A 27,314-nucleotide genomic window follows, 5' to 3' on the forward strand; every position below is an offset into this window, starting at 1 on the left:
GTACCTTTTCCTCACCACGCCTTAGAAACAAATTTTCCCTGAGGTTTCTGGTTTTTTTATAGCTGCTCAATTGTCTCGCTGGGTCGCTTGCACTGCATGCAGCAAACTCTGGTGGAGCTGGCCACCAGCAAGCCGGTTCCATCCTCCATTCCCTGCGCTGCCCACAGCTCTGGGGGGACAGCTGCCTTGTCCCTGTGCAGACACTCTGCACCCTGTGTCCCGCTCCAGATGTCACGGAGCATTATCCCAGCACACTCAGCTGTCCAGCTTAAGTAAAAGTGGTGGAGTGGGTGGTGGGAGCCTGTGACCAGTCAGGTGAAATAAGCAAACCAGGCCTCCATGAGATTAGAAACTAAGTGTCCACTACCAACCATGTGAAAATTCCATGGGTGATTAGGCTCCTTGCCCCCACCGTTTTTTAACAGGATTTGGGAAGCTGAGTGGTTGTACTAAAAAAAAAAAAAAAAAAAGAAGAAAAAAAACCAGAAAATCAGACTTGCTCAGAAATGCATGTAAAAATTTAAAAATACTTTATTTCTGCTACTACAGTGGCTGAAGCTTCAGCTTGTTTTTCTTGAGGTCTGGACCCAGACATGCTGGCTGTATCTGTGCAGTGTAGGACTGGTAGCTGTGATTGCCCTTCACACGCTGTCTGTTTATTACACAGAATCTGAGTGCTGTAGATCTGACATTCAGCTTGCATTTGTTGGCATGAAACCTGGGATTCCACCAGTTTTCTAATCTCGGAATTTGTATTTTTCAGTATTGTTTCTCTGCTTCATAACCTTAAGTAGTGTAATATGCATGGTTTTGCGTTTCCTTATTATTGTCTGAGTGAGCTATTTTCTTCTGGAGAGACAAAAGACTAGAAGGTTTTTTTTAAAGTTAAACTTAATTATTTTCTTTCCCAAAGGGAAAAAGCCCCAGAAGAACACAGAAGGGATTTAAATTTGTAAGGAACAGCCTATTCCCATTGCCTGTTATTCCACATATTCCACAGAAAAGGACCTTATAAAGTGAATTAATAGGGGCCAAGTTTTGTTGTCTTTAATGATTACTTAAAAGCAGCAGCTTTCAAATAACTTTTTTCAGTTGTGAATTCAGCAGGGATTACAGAGGTGCTAGTAATTCTGGCATTTACACAGAGGTTCAGGGTGGCAGTGCCAGACGAGCTGCTTCAGTCAGGATGGGGAGCAGGTGCTGCTCCTGCCCTTCAGTGGAGGAGGAGCAGCCCTGTCAGGCAGCAGTGCTGCCTTGTTCAGCAGCACAAGGGGAACAGTGGCAGTGCAGTGGGAACCCCTGCAGGCACAGGCACAGCAGAATTAAGGCATCAGCAAACTGGGCTTGCCTTTCCTCCAACTGTAGCTGGTGGCCACTTCTGTGGGATTTCACTCCCTGCCTGTCCAGAGTAGCAAACCTCCGTCGAGCTGAGGAGGGGTGGCACATGTCTCTGTGTTCAGTGCAAGGCGTTTCCTATGGACACCTAACAAGGCCTTCCCTCTCTGGCCCCAGCCCTTGTGTACAGGGCACATTGTCCAAAATGCTCCCAAGTGACTCCTCTCCCACTTTTGTGCCCTGTGATGGCAGCATGTTTTGCATCCAGTTTTGCATTAGCACGTTCAGTGCATTGGAAACTGCCCTCTGGTTTGCCAGTGACATTCCTGTATGCTAAATAACTTGTTTTTTTTCTAAAGACATGCAAGAGCCTGCTAAAAATGCTACTGCTTCCTGTCCTGGATCAGCACTTCTTACAAAACATGAAAGATGGAAGTTTATGATAGTTAATAACCTAAAAGCTTAATTTACTTTCTCACATCATCCAAAGAGCGCAGCTCTTTGCTATCACTGTAAGCTTAAAATAAACCCCAATTATTCCACATGCACTCCTGCCCAGCACTGATATATCAGGTGAATTGAGTATCTGTGGCTGAAAACCAAAACTGATGTGACACGGACAGATAACACTTTGTTGAGCCATGGGACAGACTGCAAAGCAAGCTGGACAAGCCTAACCCATGGTACATGGGAACTTGACAGAGGCAGCCACCAGGTGACCTTACCCCAAAGGGAACAGCCAATGTTTATGAAGGCCTCTTCGAGTTAAAGACTTTAGTCAGTGAAGTTGAAGACACTCAAGACAACAATCAACTTGCCTGAAAATCCAGAAATTCCAATAATTCTTTAGCTCCCCCCAACCCTTCTCCACAAAACAAGAAATTAAAAATCCAGAATTTAATTTCAAATTAATTTCAGAAATAACCAAATGTTAATTTTTCCTCATGCTTTTGCTGATAACATCAAGCAGTTCAGTTCTTTCAGAAAGGTGGAGAACAGATTAATCTGATATATTTTTGGTTGAGACTAGGATTATAAACCTTGCATTGACTTGCTCAGAATTCTATGAAAAGAACGGAATATTCAGTCTGTATTATCCAGAAATCTCTCTCAACATGTCGTTTAATCTTCAAATGAAGTGGTATTACCCCATCAATTTAACGTCCACTTAAATAAATCTCATGTTTAATGTGGCAGGCTTTCCAAAAACTTGCTAATTTATTGCTTTCTCTACAATTTAAATGGTTGAAAATAACTAAACTCGGACACAGTATCCTCAACATTTTTTAATGAAGTGCTCAAGAACAGGTTAAGCACTGTAATAAAATTTCCCATTTTCTTAAGCCAGCACCGAGTGGCCTCTTCTTTCCTCTGTGAATACAGACACTAATTACATATAAACACAGCAATGGTGTAAAAATGGACATTTATTACAACTAAACCAATGTGACAGACAGAGATCAAACATTTTGTCACAATCACAACGAAGCTTAATCCAGCCAAGCATGTACAAGTGACAGTGTAAAACTTTAAAAACATGTTTAATACATATAAAATTGCTTCTGGTTTGACTTAAATCCATTTTACCATTTCAATCTTGCACACCGGGTCCTTTTGCTACCCCCCTCTATCCTCATCTATCCCTGCCTGCTGTGCACTGGGGAAATGCTCTGGGACAAACAGTCTCTGGTCATTTGGAATCTGTGTGTAAATCCTAGAATGGGCATCCATGGACAAGTTCTAATGGCTTGAGTTCACAGGCACCACTGTGGTACTGCCACAAGAGTGGCACACACAGCCCAGCCCTGGCTGGCTGCTCCCTTGCCTCGAGTATTGATGCTGGGGTCTGGATCACGGGCATTAGAAGTAGCAACACCACACTTTTCCTTTGGTTGGGGACTACTGAACCCAGTCTCCAGCTGGCCACAGAAGTGCTGCTGCCAGCAGCACTGCCCAAACTAAACATGGCACTACTCAGGTGAACAAGCCAAAACGCCCAGGGAAAGGTGTCTGAATGGAGAGGGAGGGGACAGGCAACAGAACTTGGCTATTCCCAGGTGTAGGTAGACTCCCACTGTCTCCTCAAAGCCACACATGGATCACATTTCCACAGGTGAAACAGGCTCAGTTCATAATTACTGAGAGTCTGCTCAAAGTGTCAAAATATTACTGGGTAGCAGTTTACATGATGTGTAGTGAATATTCTATACAAATCTAATATTTAAGAGCTCTCACTGCAAATTAGTTGGTTCAACTGTACATCACACAGGAGTATTGTAAGGGATGTGTCATATGTTTAACGTGTTGATCAAGGAAAGCAGTTAAATGACTTTGACACTTAATATGTCCTAAAGATACCTATACACCCAATAAAGCATAACTATAAAACACCAATAAATACAAATTAATTGGCAGACTTTGAAAGAAAATAATAAAAGGTCCCTTCTGTAAAGCTTCTTTCCCATCTTTGAAAATACTCAGTTTTCATTACGCATCTCTCTATTCAGTTAGAAAGCTGACCTCCTTTCTTGTGTTCATGGTCAAACCAAGCTAAGATCAGACCTTAAAACAGTTTCCTTATTCAGTCTGGGTTGGTTTTCCTTTTCTCCTACATGCTTTCCCTTTGGGGTATAGTAACTTGCACAGTTTTGCTCAAGGTAGCTATACTAAAATACACCTTCATGTCTAGTGAGTTGATCAGTTTTCTTAAAAAAGCAGTTATCTCCTTAACAGTTTTTTTACCAGTTTGATATGCAGATCCTGGCAGGATTCTTTGGTATAATGACAAATTCAGTAGTAAACAGATATTTCCAATCTTTATGCAACAACTGAAATAAGCAGAATACTCACAAGTGGTGACTAAAATGTAGATGAACAAATTCTTTGGTTGCATAAACACAATTTCTACACCATAACATTTCATATTTGGAGTTGTCCGTGTAGTTTCTTTTCATTTAGGTAGACTATGCTTATGTCATAATAACACATTTATTTCCTGAAGTCAAGTTAGCTTATAAAAAACATTACTTATCGAAGTCAAATGCAATTTTCCTATAAATGCAATGAAGGGAAATACTAAGTCAATTTAATTCCCTTTCATTTATAAATTTTGAACTTAGGTTTCTTGTTCCCTTTTAAAAAAAATTATTTTTCTTTTAGGCCTGAATGAAGCAGCTTAGCAAAACAGTAATACTGACGAACAGCATCTTACACCATTAGCTAAACATTACAATGAAGGCAGTGAACATTTACAGTATGAAACACTGAGATGGCATCAGCTGAAGAGAAGATTTATGTCAATCCAATTTCTTCAAGTACACTACGTGGGGTCTCTGCTTCCTACGGAGGGAAAATTTGAGACAGTAGTAAATGAACACTTTCTACTGAGCAGCGCTGTACGTGAGTTAGTATGGAAGATGCTGAATTAAAAAAGAAAGCTGAAAAGACATGAAAACATGGAAGCACTGCAGTTTGCAAACACGGGATTAGCTGCACTTTTCACAGAGCTGTTAATTAGACTGCCATGGTTCACAGGAATAGCTAGTAGATTTTATTGCCCTTAAGAATAATAAAAATAAAACAATTCAGATGTACCAGCAGGGAACAAATCATAAATAAGTAACAGATAGGAGCTGGGGAGGGATGGGGAAGGATCTTGCAATGGAGTCAGTGAATTTTGTGGTGAATTGTTTCAAGAGCCTCAAAAATCTGTTTGGGAACAGCAAGTAAATGGGTGAATTAAACTACTGATGCAACTAAGATACAGTATCCCTTAAGATCTGTATAAAAGAGTTTTGGTTTGTTTGGTTTTTTTTATACAGTGATCCCATGCTTAATTCATAAAACCAGATCAGGCATATGCCTGGTGTCAAACTGAGCCCTTTCAAAGAGGGAGGAGTTTATAAGGACAGGAATTTTATTATTCCACACCAGACATAAAGCTTTAGGTCAATTCTAATCTTAGAAAGCTTTCTTTAGGTTCAGAAAAAGTTGTTTAATACCAAATTCCAAAGAATTATCATCAGTTTTATATTCATTACTTCCATAACATCTGAAAAAAATTGGTTTAAACCAAAAACATTAGGCTGAACTTTTCTGTAATTATTAACAATGCCATCATAAATAAAAGGGGATACTGTGTCCGTATCAAAACAAAAGCTTTAATATCAAGACTATAAAAAAAAACTTACTTTAGCATCCTAAAACAAGACATGTCATGCAGCAGAAAAAAAAGGCAGATAACAGTTAAGGCAGCCAACAAATTATTTTTCAACTACTTTGCAAATATTTATTAGAGAAAATGTCAGTAAAATACAAAATTAAACACCTCAAACCTTGCAAATAACATCAGAATATTGTCTTCATCAACCTTAACTTTACTATCATCATTCAGTTCATGTATAAGGTGATTCAGCAGTGAAGGAACAAGCTATGATACTTTAAGGCAACTTTATTCAAAAATCAGTCAGAGCTTGGAACAGGCAATCTCTCAGCATTTTGAGATGGCTTCTAAAATCCAGCAGCAAATAAAAAACTGTAATAAAAACACAAGTTAAATCTGAAAACAAGATACTTGGTGTATTAAAGATGTAGCATTGGCTTGGCTTTTTTCCCCTCACTGATGCAATACTTAAATATTCTTAGAACTGCAATGACCTTGACAAAGCCAGATAGGATGGCAGAATTAAAGATTTACATGTGTATTTTAACAAATTCCCAAAAGGGGGCTGAAGAAATGGCTATGTAGCATTTTAAATACAACTTTTGGTATTGTATTCCCAGACTACTTTGTTGCATTCATTTTAGAAGACACACCAAGTTAAGGCATTTTACTCAAGAAATCCTATACTGTTAACTAACTATGGCACCAGAATTCAAGAGCATTCTACAAGAATACAGCTTCTCAAGCATTTCAGGGTCTTCAAAATATTTGAAATTAAGTCACTTTTCATTTTAAAATCGATTAGACAGCAGTGCGGACTTCAGAGCTACTCAGGATTACAACAGAATATTTACGAAGTTACATGAAAACAAAGTTCTTTATAGCTACGAAGAAACACAGAGCAGTGGTGTTTTCAGAGCAGTTTAGTATTCTTGTTTTCATTGCCAATTCAAAGTCTGAGATGATTTTCAGCAGGCATATACTTAAACACTAGATTTCTTCAAGTAAATCAAGGTCATTGGCTAACCATTAAAAGCAACCTATTTCAAGGACATTAGCTACTTACCCAGATACATTACCGATAGAACTCAGATATATTTTAATTTTTTTTATTACTAAAGCAGTAACCTTGAGACAGATGTGCCTTTTGCGCTCATCAACAATATAATCTCAAGGAACACCTAAAGGCTAATGTCTTTTGCTAGAGGAATAGCTTCATTAATTATTACTTTTAGGAAACAAATAGAATTAATATGTTTTGTTCACATTATTTGTTTTACTAAGTGTCAAACATTTTATCCAATTCTTATGTAAAACCTTCTGCAGTGTTATATACTACCTGCAGCTCAGAATCACCCAAGGCAAACAAAACAAATTTGAAATATCAGAACACAGATGAGGAAAAAAGTCATTCACATGAGACAAAAGTGCATGCAATACTTTATTTCAAACATGCCAGAAAAGCTAATTCATTACTTAGTCATTTAGAAGCAAGCAGCTGTATACAGATAACAAGAAAAACAGCATCTCATTACAGCTCAATGCACAGCATTTTAAGCCAACAGGCATGAAATAATGCAGGCTAAAGCAGCATTACCCAGACATCCAAACACATTGTTAATGGCTTACAGAAAAAAAGGCAAACTTGGAAATGGAAAACCACTCCTATGATCTTGTTTTCTAAGATTTCAGAATGCTGCAAATCCAATCGAAATCTTTTGTCTAATCCCCTAAATCTCCCATTTCTATGTCAGTTTAACTTTTGGAAGGTAGTGCATTACCACATATAGTACATAGAACTAGCTTGTTTGTGGTTTGTTTTAGTAACTGCCTCCTTGATAATTCATGGAAACAATTTTCAGAATCAGCACTGGTTTTAGGTTACAAACAGGATGCATTACATGCCCTCTCACTCTGCCCACTTTTCAACTGAAAGCACTTATATTCACCCTTGTGGCAGTTCTCCAATACACAAGGCAGCCTTCATTTAGAACTGGAAATGCCAATTTAAGAAGGCATATTGCAAGCATACTGTTAATGGACTTAGATCTTTCCAACACTAACCATTAATGGTTGGGCTCAATAAGCTTAGAGGTCTTTTCCAACCTTAATGATTCTATGATTCCATTATTCATTTGTAAAGCAATGATACTGTTCTCAGTGGCAGTAACTGTAAAATTACTCACAAGAGTGTTCTGCACATTTAAATACAAGTGTTTTAATTTCAGATTTACCCATCATTCTCTTTGACCTAATCAATTCTGCCTCCCTCCTTTTTGTAAGGTCAGTCACACCATTGTGCCAGTCTTCAGAAAGGGATAGTGTTATTTGCACCTTTAATTAAGATGCATAGTCTACGTAGAATTTCATTCAGTATCATTTAATACCTGTGTGTACACAATTTCACATGATACTTCTCCTTCATTACTTTCTCTGTAAGTCTTAACTTCAGCTACAGACTTTAAGCATATGTTTAAATACCACCACAACCTATTTAAAAGATAAACGTGGGTTGAGTACTGTTACAGAATAGGTGTTGCAGTATATAGATGTTTAGCTCAGAAAATGCTACAGAACTTTTAAGCATAAGACTTCAAGGTTACACACAATAAAAAAGTTAAACCATATGCCAACAAGCACAAGTTTTGTTGAAATGAGACGTGAAGAGACAACACTGTAAAACAGAGGGGGAAGAGGAAAGTACAACAGCAGAGAATGGTTGTGGCATTCTATTAGATTCAGGATGACTGGATTCAGCAAGCTGATGATAATGTTCTGTCATGAGTAAGTCACAGGTCTATCTCCTCTGAAATTCTGCATGCATGATGAATGAAGCCATTTAGTACACTGGTACATTAAAGTATTCATGGCGTGGCTACAAAAGAAATGTACATATTCTTATACATAATAGAAAGGTGGACAGATACGCAAGAAAACAAATATTATCTTGCTATTGTATCTCTGACATTAAAAGGACATTTGATACAGAAATACAATATTATATTTTTGACTACTCTAGATTTCCAGGGGGCAAAGGTAGTGAGGAGAATCATCATTTTACCTCTCCATACTTGCATGCTGTGTCCAACAACAGACATAACTTCACATCATAAATACTTTATTACATAAGCTCAGAGTTCCTTCTTAGCCAAAAGAAGTTTGAAGCTCCAGACATGGACCAGCCTATCTATTACTTGTCTCTGCATCAGGCATCCATGGCTGACTTCTACCAGAGACAGGCACTGGGCTAGGTGGCATCTGACATCACCCACCACATCTGCTCTAATAAAAGACATATTTAGAGGAACCAGGCCTCCAGAACACGGCTGTGAGTGAACCATGCCAGGGTAGTACAGTGGTGGCATTACTGGTGACAAAAGTTACATTTTGTAGAAAGAGGGTCTGTTGAGAAAAATGAGGGCTTTGATACACCTCTCAAAGCAGACAAAGTTTTCTTTACTTTTGGATTATGCTGCTGAACTCAATATATTCTTGTATGATTGGCATGAACGTTATTATTTCAATTTGCTGAAAGATGAGCTAGGAAGAAAGCAACACTCAATTTTAATAACGGAGTAATAGCAATTTAGGAGCATCAGCCCCATATATAGCAAGTCAACTTTTTCTGGGGTGAAAACACACAAAGCTCAACTCTCTGCATGTCAGATCACTTTGATCCTGTATCAAATACTATCTTTAATCTATTCCACTTCCCAGAATGACAGAAGTTTTAAAACAGAACTGAGAAAGTTCCCACGGACTTCTAAAACTGTCTCCTCTGTGCCATCTCACTCTATTCACATGTTGTCCAAGCTTGCATGGTTTAAAATTCTATTCTCAAATAACAAAAAAAAGGAACAACAAAAATATTCTAGAAGCTGTACAGTTTTTATATTGTTTTTCAGTCTCAGTAATCTGAGGATCATGTCACAGTAGTTTGAATTATTCTGATCAAGCTAACTACAAATCCAGTAGTTCACAAAATAATAGCACCTATACAACTCTGTGACAGTTATAAATCAATTATATGATGCATGCTATAATTTTTAGATTCAAAAGAATCTGGTATAGAATAAAGAATTACAAAAGTGAATTTCAACACTTAACATCTCTCTCATGACATAAGTAAAAAGCATCAGTCTACACTAAAAACAAAATGCTGAGGTATATTCCTAACTGGAAAAGGTATTGTATGAGAGCATATGTTATTGTTATGTTATTAGGGAGTAGGAATTTTGACTAAAAGGAAGAAAGTACTAACTTTAGAATTCCTGGAGCCTCCACAGACAAATATTCTTAGAGAGGTCCCTAGGGAAAACTTCTGCTTTGCTTACACTGGTGACTGTTCATGAAGACAACTGAAGAGCAGGCATACTGTAATAATCTAAAATGCCCAATTTTTATCTGGGAAATACATGCATACACACGATTAACCTCTTCCTTGAAAAAAACTCACGTGTTCCAGTGTTCATAATTAATAATGAGAAGCCATCAAACTTGGTGTCTTCACTGAAATGCCTGTCAAAACTCTTAACAGATTTCTCCTTAATTAATACATTAGCTCTCTGGACAGAAAGAAGAATGAGAGCAGCTCATTTTTTGGCAGTCTTATGAAGCTGACTACAACTCACTGTTGTTGTATTTAAGGATTATATGTGTACACATCCTTAAGCACTCTCTTTGGCCTGGAAACACTGACCATGTCCCCTTTTACATAACTGTAAACATCAACAAATAAGGACACGGAAGTGCTCGCTTCATGTATTTTCCCAACTTGCACAGTGCCACACAGTCCTGGGGTATTCTCCACCCTATTTGTATTTTCAATGCTGTATACCTTGAGCAATTAGCTGTCTTTGATGTTAAAATCATGGTACATAAAATCAGGTGATTGACTCACACTACTGTTGCAGGATTAGCGTCTCATCTTCAGAGAAACTTACAGTTTACTGATAAAACAAGACAGATTGTCAGATGACAATAGGAAGGAAGTGATTATTTCACTCCTGGTGGCTTTTTAGTTCACAGAACATGTAACCACCACCTGCAACTAGACTAGCAATGAACTGACCTTGTAGAGGTGAAACTAAAGGATTAAATGGAAAACAACAGTAATGGAGATACAAAGTGATAACACAACAATACTGAGAAGGAAAACTGGCATTCCAGTGAGGCCTCTGTACCCCACCAAGGACATCCAGGGCCATCCCACACAGAGGGCCTGGCACTGTGGGCAGCCAGACAAACAACTGAAAGGAAAGTGAAGTTTTAACAATTTTTTGCCATCACAGAACTACAGCATCTCCAAGTTTGAACTATGACTGACTTGTTTTTTGTTCCCCACTACACTGTCTCCAGAGCAGCTGACCTGTTGGTCTGAGTACCAGAAAAGACAGTATGGGGAAGGGACACTTGTCAAATTCCACAATCAATATCTACACTACCTTGCTTTCCTTTTGTGGGAATGTGCAGACCTCAAGGACATGCTTCACAGGCTCAGATATTGTCTAAGATAACAATCTAGATCTAATGAGTTTATAAATTAATTGCTCTAGAAGCTAGAGAAGAGAAAATGGTATCCTTACAGCACAATATAAGTGCAAACTAACATGAAATACCACCTCTGAAAAATCATCACTTAAAACTTTGTATGTAAACCATTTACCTGACTTTAACACACAGGTCTCAGATCCTAGTACTGCCAGAAAAGTAATAGCTCTACAATACATGCTGTACATTGTGGAATTGCAATATTTTAAAGTTACTAGAATTAAACTTTTTCAAAACGACATCTGTGTTTACAACTCATTTTAAAAAGCTAATAATACTCTCTGAAATTGTCAGCCTGAGTCATTGGAGATTTTTTAAATTAGAAAAATGGTAGAGTTGATCTGAGTAAACAGAACTATTTAGCCAGTTCAACCCAACTGACATTTTCTCAGCCAACTCTGTCATGACCCAAACCAATTAAAAATCGTAACCAAAATAAAATTAGAAGGGACTTAATTTAATCCAATCCCCCAAACAGCACACCTATAACTTTCCTGAGAGATATTTCATCTATTAAAAGCATCCAGTGATGCCTTTTTATTGTGCCCCAGGCAATCTACTTAAATGCGACATTATCATCTCCACTGGAAAATTTGCCTAACATCTACCTTGAATTATTTTCTTGCTGCAATTTAAGGTATTTTATGTCTGTAGTAGACAAGAAAACTCTGTTATTTCCTCCGGCAAGACAGAGAAAAAAATTATTTATGTCTATACCAAACTGTCTCAAGTTCAGCATGTTGCAGGGTTGCCATTTTACTGAGGACATCTCATGGCAGTGACATAGACTTCATCAATACTTGGCACAACTTCTTTTTCAAGGAAAGTTTGCTTAGGTTATTATTTTGACTTCTTCCCCATCAAAACCAGCACAAAGCCTGTGAAGGCAAACCATGTTAAACTGCACACAAAAATTACAACTGCCACCTTTTGATAAAAACGTGGCTTTTTTTCCTCATTCAGCATCTAACAAAACCCTAGCTTTAACAAGACAAGATGTGGGTTCACAGAGTGTATGGAATAATTCTACAGAAGCAGGCTATGGGGAAATCAAGAGCAGAGGATGAGGTTTTCTGTTTAGAAACATGAAGTTTTTGCAGTAGGAAGATTCACATTTAACAAGCACTTCCTTAGCAATGCTTCAAAAGCAATTACTTTTACACTCTACTTCTGAACTGTTATTAGGAAGTATTTCTAATGAACAGCTGCTTTAGGAAATTGCTGCTTTTCAAGGATTTCAAAAAGGAGAATAACTGTTTCCCAATTTTTGGTCAGCTAACTGTTCAGAAACTTCTATTAGATAGATGGGTTTGGTTGGAAGGGATCATTTACTTCCAACCCTTGTGCCATAGGCAAGACACCTTCCAAAATGCCAAGCTGCTCAGGGCCCACCCAGCCTGGCCTTGATATTTCCCACTAGGGCATTTTTATTATGGAATTCTATTTCTACTTTCAAAGAAGACCCAAGTGTTTTCTCCAAGAACCTAGAAACACTTATAAGGTCCTGAACATCTTCAAAGAAAAGTGTTAACTATAATGTTCTTACCAAAAAAAAAAGCCAACAAACAAAAAACCCAAAAAAAGCAAAAAAAAAATAAAAGGAAGAATGTGTCATCAATGCCAACTCTTAGTCAAGATCTTGTCTGCAGCTTTCTATATAGAGGAAACAAACAAAAAAATCTTCAAGATCGATGCAAACCAGCCAACAGAATTCTGAACTAGAGTATGAAACAGCAAGCTGTCCTGCAAATGTTATTCGGCAAAACATCTGAGCATATGCACAGACTTAGGCTCTGAAACACCTCAACAGAGCAGAGCAGAAGGGCATGACAGCAGTGGCTGCCTGCCTCTCTCCCCAAAGCAGTACAAAGATCAGCAGAAGCTTTGTGTACTATAACCGGATAATAGCAGGTGCTTCCTGCCTCTTCGCTGCTGCTCTGATCTGCCAGCTCAGAGGTGATAATCGCTCTGGGAGGCTCTGCTTCACATGTGCCAATCAGTTGCTATGCAGCGAGCCAGGAACAATCCAGAGCCCAGCCTTTAGCAGTAAGGATGGTTCTAAGAATCCATCGGGGGCTCCTCCTTGCCACCACAAAAACACAAATGCTTTAAGTGCATATTACAGCTGAATATTTTGTATTGTGAAGTTAGAGCCAAAATTATTAAAAATCAGTGAGTTCTCCATCAGATAACCTGACAGCATTTGTATGTTTGCCAAACTATGCAAGTAAAGATTCAATAATGTTTTCTTCCCGCACTGCAGATACAGGTTTGCATCACTTATTCTCCTTTGCTTAAGGAAGCATTTCTTAAACTGCAGGGCTGGTATCTTTGAAGGTCTGACCAGAATATACTGCTGCAACAAGCCATGTCACATCCAATACTGTTCAGCTTCCATGGCAATGGCATTTAAGCATCCCTCTTCTTTCCTGGTCCTGCAGCACTTTGCATTCCTACAATTGTTTGGACAAACGTTTGCAAACACAAGTTGTAAACATAGAAAAGCTGATGACTATATTTTTTTTTAAATGAGCAATTTATATTGGATCCGTTTAAACGGATCTGAAATCCAGTTCTAGAATGGTTGTATAAATAGTTTTTCTGGCACAAAGGAAAGAGAGATAAAAAGGACAGCTGAAAACTCCAAAAGTCAATACTGCTGCTGAAGGTCTTTGCTACACTCCTATGATTCAGGGCAACAGCAGGAGTGCAGCATATGACAAGTAAATTAGACCCTACCTATGCAAGCTGACTTGAGGGTTCACAGCAGACAGTGAGTCAGGACAAGATGCGTGGAACATTGGCTTTTTAAAGCACTTAGATAACTGTGATTTTTTTAAAAATAGGATGTAATTTAAGCTGTACTATCAACTTCAGCAAAAGTCCTGGCTTGCCAAAAGCAGCTGCTTTTTACTTCCCTTTTCAGTGCCACTGCTTTCTTCCTCCTGGCACTTCCCTCCTGCTCCCTCTGCATGAGTTCAAGTTTTGGCTAACAAGCTAGGAGACCCAGAACCACAGGGCAGGTGCATCAACACAAAGGTGGCAGTAGGAATGGATCTGTCAGCATGAGTTTGGGTGATGAGCAAAGTGCATCCTGACTCAAGACCATGACTTTACCACTGTAAAGTGCTCTCTGCAGAAAACAGAATTTCCACACATAACAATGTGAATGTATATCAAGATTTCACCTGTTTTTTTCAGTATTATGAAAGGTTGACCATAAATTTCACCACATTCTCTATGGAATCAACTACTTCTGAATATGTGGCTTATTAGAGTTGCTACACGGAACACATAGTACTCAACACCCTAGTTTATAAGAAAATCTCTCTAAAACAGCCAACAATAACCAAGTTCTACTCATTCTGAGCTTGGTTATGCCTCAAAGAGTAACAAGGATTAACATAATTTAAAGTTGTATAACCAATTAGTTAAACATTGGGTTAATCCAAACACCAAAGCTATGAATCAAACTCCTCCCCTTGCCCGAAGGCAACCTTCTTTACCTCAGGAGATCTTTCTTTAACCCAGATGATCCTCATTCCTATTTACAAGCTGCAGCTCCTTACTGCAGGCAAACTATTCCCCATCTTTTTTATGTGTAACCATCTATCTGTGTCTCTCCAGTCAGCCCAGCAGATGCTATTTCTATTTCTCCATATTCTGAGGAACCATGACAATCTTGTAAATTAGGGTCTGAACACAGCAACTATTCCTTCACTCCTTCCAGGGAATGGTACAGACCAAGACGAAGCATTCCATGGACATCAGACAATGCCACCACGTTTAATTAAATGGGGACAAAACACATTTCTTCAACTAAAACTATGCCCATACACAGAATTTACCCAGGGACGTACTGTAGGCAAGTAAATTGGGAATCACACAGCATTTTCTAAGCCTGAGCTTGTATATGCCAGAATTGGTCTTTGTAGCCATCTGAGACACAAACAACAACAACAAAAAAGATTAGGACTACTAAACTCTCTTCATAGCATAGGTGACAAACAATATAGATAACTTTTTAAAGTTCTAATCACAAGGAAAGTTTTACAGGCACAGTTTCAATTCTAACTTCAATATGAGAATCACACTCTTTGTACATGAACTTATTATCATGAAGAGCATAGAAAAAGCAATAAAACTGGGGGAAAAATGTAGAAAGTATCAAACCTGAGCACTTAGGGTTTTTTTACAGCTTTTTTAGAGTATGTCCAACCTCATAAAGAATTGTTTTCAACAAATGACTTGTTGGCTGCCCTAATTCTTCAGGTCTATTGTGCAAGCAGATTATTGGCTGCTTCCCTCTTCCCAACATAGATCAATGGCTCTATCATATACTAGGAAACTCTTAAATGGTAACAATACCCATACACCTACTGAGAATTTGGTTTTGAACATGTTACAAATACTTTTCTACTATACTTTTTTTCTACTTGTCTTTTCTACTATAATTTTTTTCTTTTATCTGGAAACTAAATCCTGATATTTATAAAGCTGCATATGAAATTAGATCTATTACCACAGTTCCACATTACAAACGCCAATTTGTTTACTGAACTACTTGTTTATCATTATATCAAGTAAGCAGCAGACTAATTAGGTTTTCTCCAGCAAATCATTTTCATGTGTGTTTTAAACTTGCTTTATGCAAATTAAAATCTTACCTTTATTAGTAGGACTGCCACAACGTATTCCATTTAAGCTTTGGACAAAAATATGTTGCAATGCACTATATATGCAAATAAGCTTTGTTCTGTCATGCAGCATCGGCATTTTGATACACAGTCAATTGCAGCAGCACCCAGTCTTTTTAGGGCCCATTTTCTTTGCATAGCAGATGTAAACAGCTCATTTTCCAATAAATACATGTTTATATGGGCTGATTGTAAGTAAACAAAGCCAAACATCTGTTTTGTTATTAGCTTTGGTATCCATTTCTCTAACTTGCATTATCCCACTTAATTATCAACACCAAAGAAAGCCAGTAGAAGTCAGAGATTTCAAGTTGATGCGGTTAGTACATAAAAGGAAAATAAAAGGAAACACTCAAAGCACTCTTCAAAGACCATCATGCAAGTGTTGCAGAAAGTTAAGCCCATCACCCATTTTCTGTTTACCCTTGCAAGGACTTAATTACACGTGCAGCACTCTTTGCATAGCACCCATTTAATCCATGCCACCAAAATGGTAAACTTGGTAGTTACCAATCATTTAGATGGGGTCAAAAGGGCTAATGCCTTAGATTGCTCTTAATCATAAGATATCCTCAGACAAACCTCCCCAGTCTTCATTCTGGCTCTACAAACAAAATCAAGCAGCAGTGAAAATGTAACATCAACTACTAAATTAAAAAAAAGCAAATAAAAACCCAACATCCACCCAATCATGTACAGCTTATTTACATTTAAAATAAAACTTTAAAATATTCTAAATTATATACAAAAGTAAATTCAGTTATTTCACTTAAATCTGTTTCAACTATTGTTATTCTTTAGGTTAATACAATTTTAATAGGTTTTCCTAAAAGTCCACTGTTAAGAAAGCAAATAGAAATACATCAGAAGAAAACATCTGTTCAAAGACTTCAAGTAGATGCATTTAAAACAACTCTAAAGTTTATTTTTCATTTCTTAAGCAGGTAAAGGATATTGGTACCTTAAAAGAGTAACTTGTGGAGAGTTCTTTAGAAAACTTCAATTGTGCATGAAGGAATATTAATTCAAAATTTTTTTTTTTTCAAGAGACTTAAAAGCAGTTGTTCATTATTGGAACAGATTGAGAGTGTAATAGAATAGGATGATTCCAAATTTACATATGTTTCATTCAGAGATTAACTGTCACACGGTACTATTACTAACATTAATATAAGACTTGTTTCATGAAAAAAATAAGTTTCATTCAACCTATCATCTTTGAAGTAATTTTAAAAATTTAATTCAAAATTCATATTTATTAAGTCATCGTTGTTACTTGCTGAGTAGTCACTTTCATGCTGTATTGCTTAGTGCAAAAAGTTCAACATTTTAACTTTAACCAATCCATCTCTTAATCAAACTTAGAATTCTCAAAGAGTTGTGAACAATAAGTCTTCTCAGACTTTTTTTGCCTTTTAATATCAAATTTTTAGCCTTTATAAAATTTAATATACACACTTTTATTGTATCTTGATACCTATCACCAGAATTAACACCGTTGCTAGAAAGCATGGCAACAAAAAATACAGTTTCTCCCTTAAAAATAAATAAAACCCCTAAAACACATACCAGCAATGTGCCCCAACATCTGTACAACACACAGAGAGGACCACAAAGAAATGAGAATCTAAAACGAAATAACAGGATGCCTCCTGGGGATATTTGTATTCTTTTCACCTAATATTCTCTGGCATTCTAAGACCATCTCACAGGTAGTGAAAATTCAAGGAAAGGGTAGCAGCACTGCAACATGACACATCACCTCAGACAAGAGAGTAAAAATGGAATTTTCTCCTCACAATCTCAAGATCCAAATACTAACACTGTTCTTTTCAACATTCTGCCACATCCAATGAACTTGTTCTATTAAAATGCAGATTAATATAAGTGTTCAGTAAGAACACGATTTCAAAGATAAGATACTCCTTACTCTCCAGCAGCCTTCTGCAATTGTTTATTGAATTTACTATGTTAATTGACAAGCAGCACATGACTAAACTCCTGAGAACAGCTATGGTACATTCAGCAGTGCTAAAATTTTCACTGCATCACCCTGACATAGTGCTTCTATTGCTGAGGACAGGAGAATGTCTCTGGAAAATAATCTATCAATTCAATGTTCAGAATAAATACACCCTTATTAGAATTAAAATCTACAAAGAGCTCAGTGTATTATTAATACACCCTCAACAGTTCTACAAGAATTGCTTATATCAATAAATGATAAAGTTCACAGTTTGCAAACTGATCAGTATTGCAATTCACAGCATCAGAGAGGGTACTGAACAGTTACGAGACAGTAAGGACTCCTTATGCTCATTTGTCTTATTTTCAATTGAAACTTTTTTATGTTTCAATTTGCAAAGCTTGATGAATGCATATTTAACACTTCCATGAAAGACTCCTCCATCAACTTGTTGAGTCTTAATATCTTCTAATTTTGATTTCTTTGATGTAATAAAACTAGTCACATCTTAGATGTGTATACACTTAAATAAAGAAACAACAACCAAAAAAAAAAAACAAAAAACAAAAAACAGACTGAGCATGGGAAGAGGTCAAACCATGATATGCTAACTTCCTGAATACTCAATACCACTTTTTCAAGAAGATATTTCAATCTGGAAGCATTAACCTCCTTTTCCCCCATTACAACTAGGGAAAAAGAGATGCAATTCTGCTATTCACTTTGTGGAATACTTCCTATTGCTTTAAACATAAGAGTATGATTTGGTAAGTATTTCCAGGCAAGTCTACTCCACAGCGCAAGAACAGTTTAAAATTATCTATTACAAATACAGAAATATCAAGGTTTACAGAGCTGTCTGCTACAATTAAATTCACAGTCTTTCGAGGTTCATTTCTACGAGCTGAATGCAGCACTCCAGGTGGGGTCTCACCAGAGCAGGGCAGAAGGGCAGAATCCCCTCCCTTGACCTATTGGGACACTGTTCCTGATGCAGCCCTGGCAGAAGTGGCTTTCTGGGCTGCAAACACACACTGCCAGGTCATGTACAGCCTCTCATCCACCAGCACCCCCAAATCCTTCTCAGCTGCTCTTGACCTGTGCATTCTCCCACCTGTACAGATACCAGGGATTGCCTTGAGCAGGTGCAGCATCTAGTACTTAATCTTGTGGAACTCTGTGAGACTCCTATGGGCCCACTTCTCCAGCTATGTCTGGGTCCCTCTGGATGGCATTCCATCCTTCACGCGTGTCAACTGCACCATTCAGCTTGGTGTCACCTTCAAATTTACTGAGGGTGCACTCAATCCCTTTATGTCATTAACCAAGACATTAAACAGCACTGGTCCCATTACTGACCCCTGAGGAGCACCACTGAAATTCATCAGGACACCTAGCCATTGACCACTATCCTTGGGATGCAACTGTCCACCCATCAAATCCATCTCTCTTGAATTTAGAGGGAACAATGTTACGGGGAACTGCGTCCAGGTAAATGACATCTGTAGCCCCCCCCTTGGCCCACTGATGTAGCTGCTCCATTATAGAAGGCCAACTCATAGAAAGGGTTGGCAGAACTTGCCCTGCTCCCAACGGTGGAGCCGTTGCTGGCTGTCCCAAATCACTTCCTGTCCTCCACATGCCCTAACACAGCTCCTAGGAGGATCTGTTCCATGATCTGTCCAGGTACAGACAGCAGTCAGGATGACAGGTTGGTAATTTCCAAAGTCCTCCTTTCTACCCTTTTTAAAAATGGGTACAAAGCTCCCATCTTCCTAGTCACCTGGGACTGCATCTGACTGCCATGACGTATCATGGGGAGTCGCAAACACTAACAGTACTATAAACCTTTCTTCTGTAAATATGTCTCCAGAGACTCAGTTCTGAAACTCATTTTACAAAAGCATCAGCTACCAAAACACTACAACTTGTTCTTCTGTGAGTTGGGAGGGATTCCAAATCCATAAAAATCACAGTTACTGCATAATCCCTAAATAATGAACTAACGATCTATCATTTCTCATTCACAGTAACTCTCATAGGCCCCCATATATATCTATCTTCTAAAATGTAATTGTAGATCATTATCTGTGCCTAAAATCAAGCAGGTACACATCTTAAAATTGCAGTGACCAACAGACCAACAAAGCTGATCACCTGAAACTGAGATGGAAGTTATGTGTGAAGAGCAGGTGGCAGTCAAGGCAGCTGGATCTCCATGATAATAAAGATTCCATTACTCATTCTTGTTTCACATTCAGGGGAACACAGGTAGAGCCAAGGCAAATAATGCCACTGCCAACTCAGGAAGGCAGTCTATTTCAGTAGTCCATATTTAAGAAAGAACATTAAGTGAAGATTGAATTAATTGCATTCATTGTGATAAGTTTCTCAGGCAAATGGTAATAAGTCCTTTCAAAGGCTGTTTCCAAAACCAGACAAAATCACTTATACTACTACCCACTGGAGGCTTAATTTTCTTTTACCAGTGCTAATGACAAAATGAAGGAGTTTTGGCGAATCTCAAGAACAACCTAACACACACCTTTCATCTCCAAGAAGAAAATTCTCATGGCATATGCAGGAAATTCACCAGTTTCATTTCCAAAGATGTTCGTCCTAAAACTAAAAGCTTAAATCTATGCAGCAACCCTCAGCATCTAAGGCAAGTCAGTCAACATGAACACTGTCTGAATAAAGGATGAAGCAAGGGTTTGAAATAGAAAAGAAAATAAGGTTAATTGATAGCTTATCTCTTATTCTTCATGTAGAAGGACTAGTAAATACTGCCTGAGGCCAAACTGCAAGAGCTTAAGAAAAAAAACATTCACATAGCTTTTAGGCTTTTGATCACTACTGAAGCAGTGACACAAACAAGCAAGTGTGATTTGTGGACAGACTCACTGGCCTTTTTATTGAGATACCTCTTAAAAAATAAATATAAGTATTTAGATTTGTTCTGCAATCAAATACTAAAAAACTATACAAAAACGCTACAAAAGAATAGTGGTGGACAAAATGGGGATTATTTCCAAAATATTTTTCTAAAATTTACTTAGGATAATCAACAAAAATCATTTTCATTCATAGCAAATGCTTAGGAAATTTTTCCTTCTTCAAATGAAGATGAGCAGGCCTATACAGATTTGCTTTCAAATATATACATGACTGCTCGGTTTAAATATTAGAATTATTAACTCCTTGATTTTATCATTTTAGCACAGTAAATGACCCCAAATATCCAAGCACCATACTGAATTACTCAAGCCATCAAATAAAACCACAGCAAGTAGACTTCTGAAAGAATCAAATCCTCTCTTTTGCATAGAACATCTGTCATTGGTAGTTTCATGCCTTAAACTCAAGCATCTCAAAATGATGGACAGGCTTATCTTTTAGCTGTTCCACACATCACATGTATATATTTAATTAATGCAACAACACACTGCATCTACCAACTTCTTTGAGTATAATTGAGTTGTTCACACAAGCAAAATCCACCTTTTCAGCAGTGCATGCCTTTGTAATCACTAGTTAAGTATTAAAATCTCTCTAGCAAACAAGATATAAAATGATCAGCGACATGTAATAGCATTCTTTTGAACAGAAGCATTTCTACAATAGTGACAAAGAAGAATGCAAGCACTGGAGTTAATGACCTTTTACTACCCTTCATCTGGGTACCACTGCCAGTATTGATGACTGACTGTTGATAAGTTATCAGGTGGTAATAAATATGGGGGAGGGGAATAGGGAATGAATACTTAAACTAAGTACATTCCTGAAGAACTAACAAGAATGTGAAGGCGAGAGGGACTTAACAAGTTAATGTGTTTCAATTACACAAACTGTAGCAGTTAGTAAAGGGACCTCACAGCAGCAAAAACTTACAAACTCTCAGACATAGAAGTACATCCTGGAAAACTTCACAGCAAATACAAGTAGGCAAGGTATTAAGAACTAATTCACCACTCAGCAATTTGTGCCTTAGTGTATTTCCTCTTAACATTACACAAATAGTCACTTAATGTATCTGTAATGATTTTCTTTTGTATACATATTCTGTACAGCTCTTCATCTTTAAAGTACTTCATACACTAATGCAAGAAGCATTACTAATGTTGTGTATTCAATTAATAATATTGTGTATTCAACTATATATATGTATGTGTGTATATATGTACATACATATATGTATTTGACAATATCAATATTCGAGGTCAAATAAAAATCACTTTGTTGCACATAATTAAAATCTGTCATGGTCAAAAACAAACACATGTCGACCCTGCTAGAAATATGTTTTGCATTTGGAATCACACCATGTTTCAGTCTGGTAGTTCTGAAGTATTCTGGGAAGCAGATATTAACTCAAAGTACCAAAAATTCTCCGTATGTGAGAAACTGTTATTTTAACAACTCTCTTCATCAAATCCTGCATTTACATAGCAGCAGCTGATACAAAACCAAACTTCTACAGAAAAGAGTCCAAATTTATTGGAAGTTCAATTTAAATATGAACCCAGACTTTTACGGGGTATATAAACTAAAATGCAGATATAGGGAGTAGTTTTATATTTGACCAACAGTCAATATAACTAAGAATGAAGAAGACAGAAACCCGACATAAGACTCCAGTGGTGCTGTGATAAACTGCCACATTTCAAGTTAATCAGAATTATTTAATCAACACTGACAATTAAAAATCTCCTAAAGATGGGAAAAGGAAAGGTGATCAGAGTAAAGCTACCAGGGCTAGGGAAAAGTCTCACATTTCAGAAGTGGTATTTCCCTTTGCATAAGATTCTAAACTTAAGTTACATTAATATATGAAATTATATTCTCTGTGAAAAGAGAATGCTCTTTGCTTGGAAAGAAAAATAGTAATGAATTCCTAGAAACAGAATTTTTTTTTCTTTAAACCGCCCCACAAATATAGTGAAAATAAAGGTCAGAAACAGTAACAACAAAAAAGAATTTAGTTATTCTACTTTATGTGCAATTAACTACATTCGCAGGAGACAAAATGGAATCTATAACTAATCTGTTTCATCTGTTTTCATATAAAGAGCAAAAGATTTTAAGAGAATAAACAGATTATTTTTCTCCCCTCTTTGTAAACTGCAACAGGACTTCTGGTTAACATAATTCCTACAAAGAGTAAAGGAGGACTTAAATTGAATCAGAACACAAGTAGTAAATAAGTGCATATATTTCCTTTCTAGAAAAATAGGGTAGCAGATCTGTGTGTAATGTCTGACCTTGTTCATGATAAAAACTTTAATGTGCAGTGGATCTGCGTATACTCTGAAGGGCTTACAAACACAGCTATCAGGGTAAAGAACACCGTGTGTTTTCCCCATCCTACCAACATTATGTCCAACAAAAGACTACCAAGTGGAACACAGAAGGCTTCTAAGAAAATTAAGCAATTAATTAATCGGAGAAAATAACAAAACAGAAGGTTCACATGGGGGAAAAACAGAGCAGCTTGGATCTATATAGAATCTAGGCAGTAAACCCCAGCCCACTTTAAAATATAAAGGTGAACCATCCCTGTTAAACCATATGTTCCACTGACTTGCAGACAAGACTGATGATTCCCCCAGCACACCAGAATTTTTGATTCCCATTTAGACATTCAAGGACCTTAATGGTGTACATTTCAGTAAGAAAGAATACCAAACAAAATCAAATAAATTCAAAGTAACCAGCATAGGATGGAAAAATATGGAGAAATTATAAAGTTTTTCTATACCATTGAATACCCTCACATTATTTTTTTTTAAATGGTAGACATGCAATCCATCGTTCTTCAGTGATAACAGTAAACAGCAAAAGCATTCAAAGTGAAAAAAACAATGTTCTTATACTTTATTCTGTATGTTTCTATGGCACTACTATTACTGCTTTGTCAGCGCAAAAATGTTCCACAATAAGCAGCCTATAGCAGAAAAGCAGGTCTAAGAACTAATTAGAACTATACCTGAATGAGTCTCAAAGAGAGTCTAGCTTCTGGATTTCAGCAATGAACCAGTAAAGAAGTGAACATGCATCAGGGTATGACAAAAAAACTAATGGTTAATAAATAAAAAGAAGGAATGGAAGACACATGAACAATACTAAGTTAAATCAGCACGATCTACAATTATCTAGGTATAAACACAAAACAGCCACTTGCATTACTAGCAGAACACGAAGTCACAGTAGTTTACAACATCCACATGCCAAACCAAACGAAAAGAGCAGCTAACATCATCCTATTGCACACTTAGGACAACCAGCTAAAACTACATGCTAAGCATGCTGAAAAATACCTTCTAGAAGCTTAGAGGAATAAGAGGTTTTTGAGTCACAGCCTACCATGCTGACACTTCGGCCAGAGAAGTTGCATTTGCTTACCTCCTGTAAAAGATCTGCTTGTTCAATGGCTTTAAGAACATTTTTCTTGGATGTCTCCTGAACTTCCCCTCCTAAAAGGAACTCATCCAGAATGAAATAGGCTTTTTCAAAATTGAAGATGATATCAAGTTCACAGACCTAAAAAGAATATCAAGCATTATTGCTAAGTGGGAGGATACTCTCACTTGAGGTATATCCTCTCACAAAACTGAACTTGTTCACAGCTTCACCAAACTTTACCAAATCAAGACGTTAGCCTAAGGCTGTAAACTTGTAAGGACTGGGGCAACATAAAAATCACACCTTGGAGGAAAAAAATCATATTTTTTGCTTGAGTTAAAAACAGCTACAGCAACCTCTGAAAAAAGCTTTCGTGGTTAAAAAGGCTTCAATTCACAGCAGTCTGTAAGACATAGCTCTTCAAGATGGAAGAGCATATTGCCTATCAAAGTTCTCTTGTTGCCTGCAGTATGCAAAGGCAGCTCATGCAATCTTACATAAAAATATGAAAACAAATAATCTCAAATTTCTTGTTCAGTCTGTGTATTTCATAGTCAGAAGGACTATGAAGGAAGGCAGAATAAGCACCAGTTTTTCTAGGAATGTTCATGTACATTACTACAGCTGTTTGTGTCTGCAGTCTGAGTAAGCAGACGTATTTCTTGTCTTTCCTTACCATTCCTGCCACTTCACAACCGTCTCCTTTGGGAGCAGACGTAACAAGTGCTCACACTAGAGCAGTGCCAGGGAGAAGAAAAGCTTCCTGCTAAGAGTAAGATTTTATCTGACCCCAAGCGAGACTACTATGAAATGAAACAAATATAGGCAATTAACATCAGATTAATAACACTTCTTCTCCAAATCAATAATTTAATTTTGTATTTTAATAGAGGCAACCTTCAGTTTAGTTTGGCCAAGCAAGCCACACAAAACGTATTAAATGCACCTTTTCAATTACTAGTTGGTCATGTTCTTGTAAAAGTGCTGTGGGCTTAAAATAAAACGACAAAATATAAAGAAACTAACTCACACTGCCAAAATACTTGTCAAGAAGTTCTACATAGCGATGAATTATTTCCAAAGTTATTAGTTCATTGTCCTGATCTTCAATAGCACAGCAGAAATAGAGACTTGCATATCTGTAATAACAAAATCCTGTTAGCATATACGAGCATAAGCAAAATGAACGCACTTGAGGAGTATCACATTCTCAGCAGTCGTCCTTACTCAAGTTCAGCATACTGGTACTCCAAATCACACCAAGCAAATCCTACAAAAGAATGGCTGAAAGACCAGAAGACACACACATGTAAAAGGGAGACTTCACTCTTTGCCATCCTTTAGCTGACATAACTAGAACAGCCAAAGATGTGGCTGTAGAACTAAATAGATTTGATTTTGTGGCATCATGGGAGAGTTCTGAGATGACATTTTCTTTTCTCTTTGTAAGATCCATACACCAGTATATTAATCAACTAATCCAATGTTAAACTTTCATCATGTAAGCTATACACAGATACTAAAAACCACGGTAAATGCCTCAAGAAGGATAAACTGAATTAGTAATTAGGGTCTGGTCTTTATGGAGAATTACAAAAATTCAAAAAACTTCAAAACCAACACCAATGTCATCCACTCCAATTACTACTAAGTCGACAACTCAATCCCTACTAAATGCCCTGACATCAGACTGATGAGAGGGCATCAAACAGTTTCTAGCAATCCACTTCCATGGGAAGATAGGGAAGTCATAACTTCAGATACAATCGAGTTCCACCTTAACAAAAACACCATTCAATTCTACTGTGCTCTACCATACATTTGTTCAAGTTGTGTTTAAAGAAAGCTAATTTAAAAAAACAAAGCAGGAATGAAAGCTGAAAACCCCATTTAGTCTTTTCTAACATGCCAAAACCATATGCCTTTCAGTCACACATGGCACAAACTAGATTTCAAGTACCATCTGTTGTAACTGCTAATTTACATTAACCAGAAACAGCTTTTGTTGCCTCTAAAGAGGGGACAACTGGCCACATTAAGCACTCCTGAGCAGCCAGCCCTACTGAAAAAGAATTCATTCTGATGTGAATACCTAGTTTAAGGTGCATAGTTGTTTCCCATACAGAGAAACCCACTCATCTTTTAATCATTACATATATTTTATCAGCTGGGACTTGTCCGACTTTCTGGCTAGAAGTTCTGAAAACACCCTGCTTTATTTTCAGCTATGTTGAAATTTGTCTCCTAGGCACCTATCCAGTGCCATTTATGATCTGAAAATGTCCCCCTTTCTCCCACACTCTCCAAATCATATTGCTACAGCTTCAACATGAAAGATTAATCAGAATTGCTTTTATACAAAATCTTTAAACTACGAAACATTATTGTCTATCCTACCACAAAACATGATGGGGGAAGAGAGGAATACCTCCATTGAAGGACACCTTCATTCCCTCCTTCTTTCATCTCTTCACCATGGGGATTCATCAGCTCATCAGAAGTCCTATCTGAGCAGGGTTCTTTTGATTTTACATTGTTATGTTTATGCCTCACTAATTTCTCAAGGACATTTATAGTGATTGCAGTACCTTGCAATATTCAGTCTGTATAAGGAACCTTAACTATTTTAAAAAGTATTGGAAAGCAATATTATGAAGAAAAAGCGTGTTTTCAAACCTATTGAGGAATTTGTGAGCCAAGCTCCATGTTATCATATTTCATTGTAGCAAAAAGGAACATTGACACGTTATTTGACATTTACACTAATCACCAACAGTAAGGCCAAATCCATCTAAACAAAGCCTTTCATCACCTTCAGATGAGCAGCACTGATTATGATGAAGTGCAGTTAAACTGTTTCCTTACAGTGCTTCAACACAAGTTGAACTACGTACCAGCAGACCTTATCAAATCAAATTTGACTGAAATATTTTAAGTTTATTGACATGGGACAGTTCCTCTGCTTCCTTAGTACTTAAGAGTCTCTCTTGATGCACAGAACTATTTTATGGAAAAAGAAGGGGGGAGGGGAGAGAGTGAGACCAACACAAAATACTTTCTCAGAAAATGGTCTGCTCTCAGTGTCCTCATTTAAAAGAGGAAAGTAACATATTTTCAAAAGACCATGTTTGGCAGCTAGCAAGTAGACTGCACATTCAAGCTATGCCAACTGCAGTTCTGGAGAAATAAGACCAAGAAACAA

The 27,314-nt window shown here is 37.3% G+C and overlaps 1 protein-coding gene across 5 annotated transcripts in view; it reads right to left on the minus strand.

Moving 5' to 3' along the window:
* Positions 1–2,744: 2,744 nt before the first annotated feature.
* AP1S2 (adaptor related protein complex 1 subunit sigma 2) overlaps positions 2,745–27,314 on the minus strand; it is a 31,007-nt gene continuing 6,437 nt past the window's right edge. For 2 of the 5 annotated variants that reach the window (XM_014875854.2, XM_014875852.2), the window contains exons 3-5: positions 25,143–25,251; positions 24,113–24,250; positions 2,745–4,674 (exon numbers count right to left, since the gene is read on the minus strand). In XM_014875854.2, coding sequence (XP_014731340.1) covers positions 4,627–4,674; positions 24,113–24,250; positions 25,143–25,251 — 295 coding nt within the window. In that variant the 3' untranslated portion in view covers positions 2,745–4,626. Of the gene's footprint in view, positions 4,675–6,925; positions 8,373–16,254; positions 16,349–24,112; positions 24,251–25,142; positions 25,252–27,314 lie in introns of those variants that run through there. The other 3 variants (XM_014875858.2, XM_088160226.1, XM_014875855.2) reach the window with 2 other exon arrangements.

Source organism: Sturnus vulgaris, chromosome 2, assembly GCF_052056855.1.
Source record: "Sturnus vulgaris isolate bStuVul1 chromosome 2, bStuVul1.hap1, whole genome shotgun sequence".
NCBI lineage: Eukaryota > Metazoa > Chordata > Aves > Passeriformes > Sturnidae > Sturnus > Sturnus vulgaris.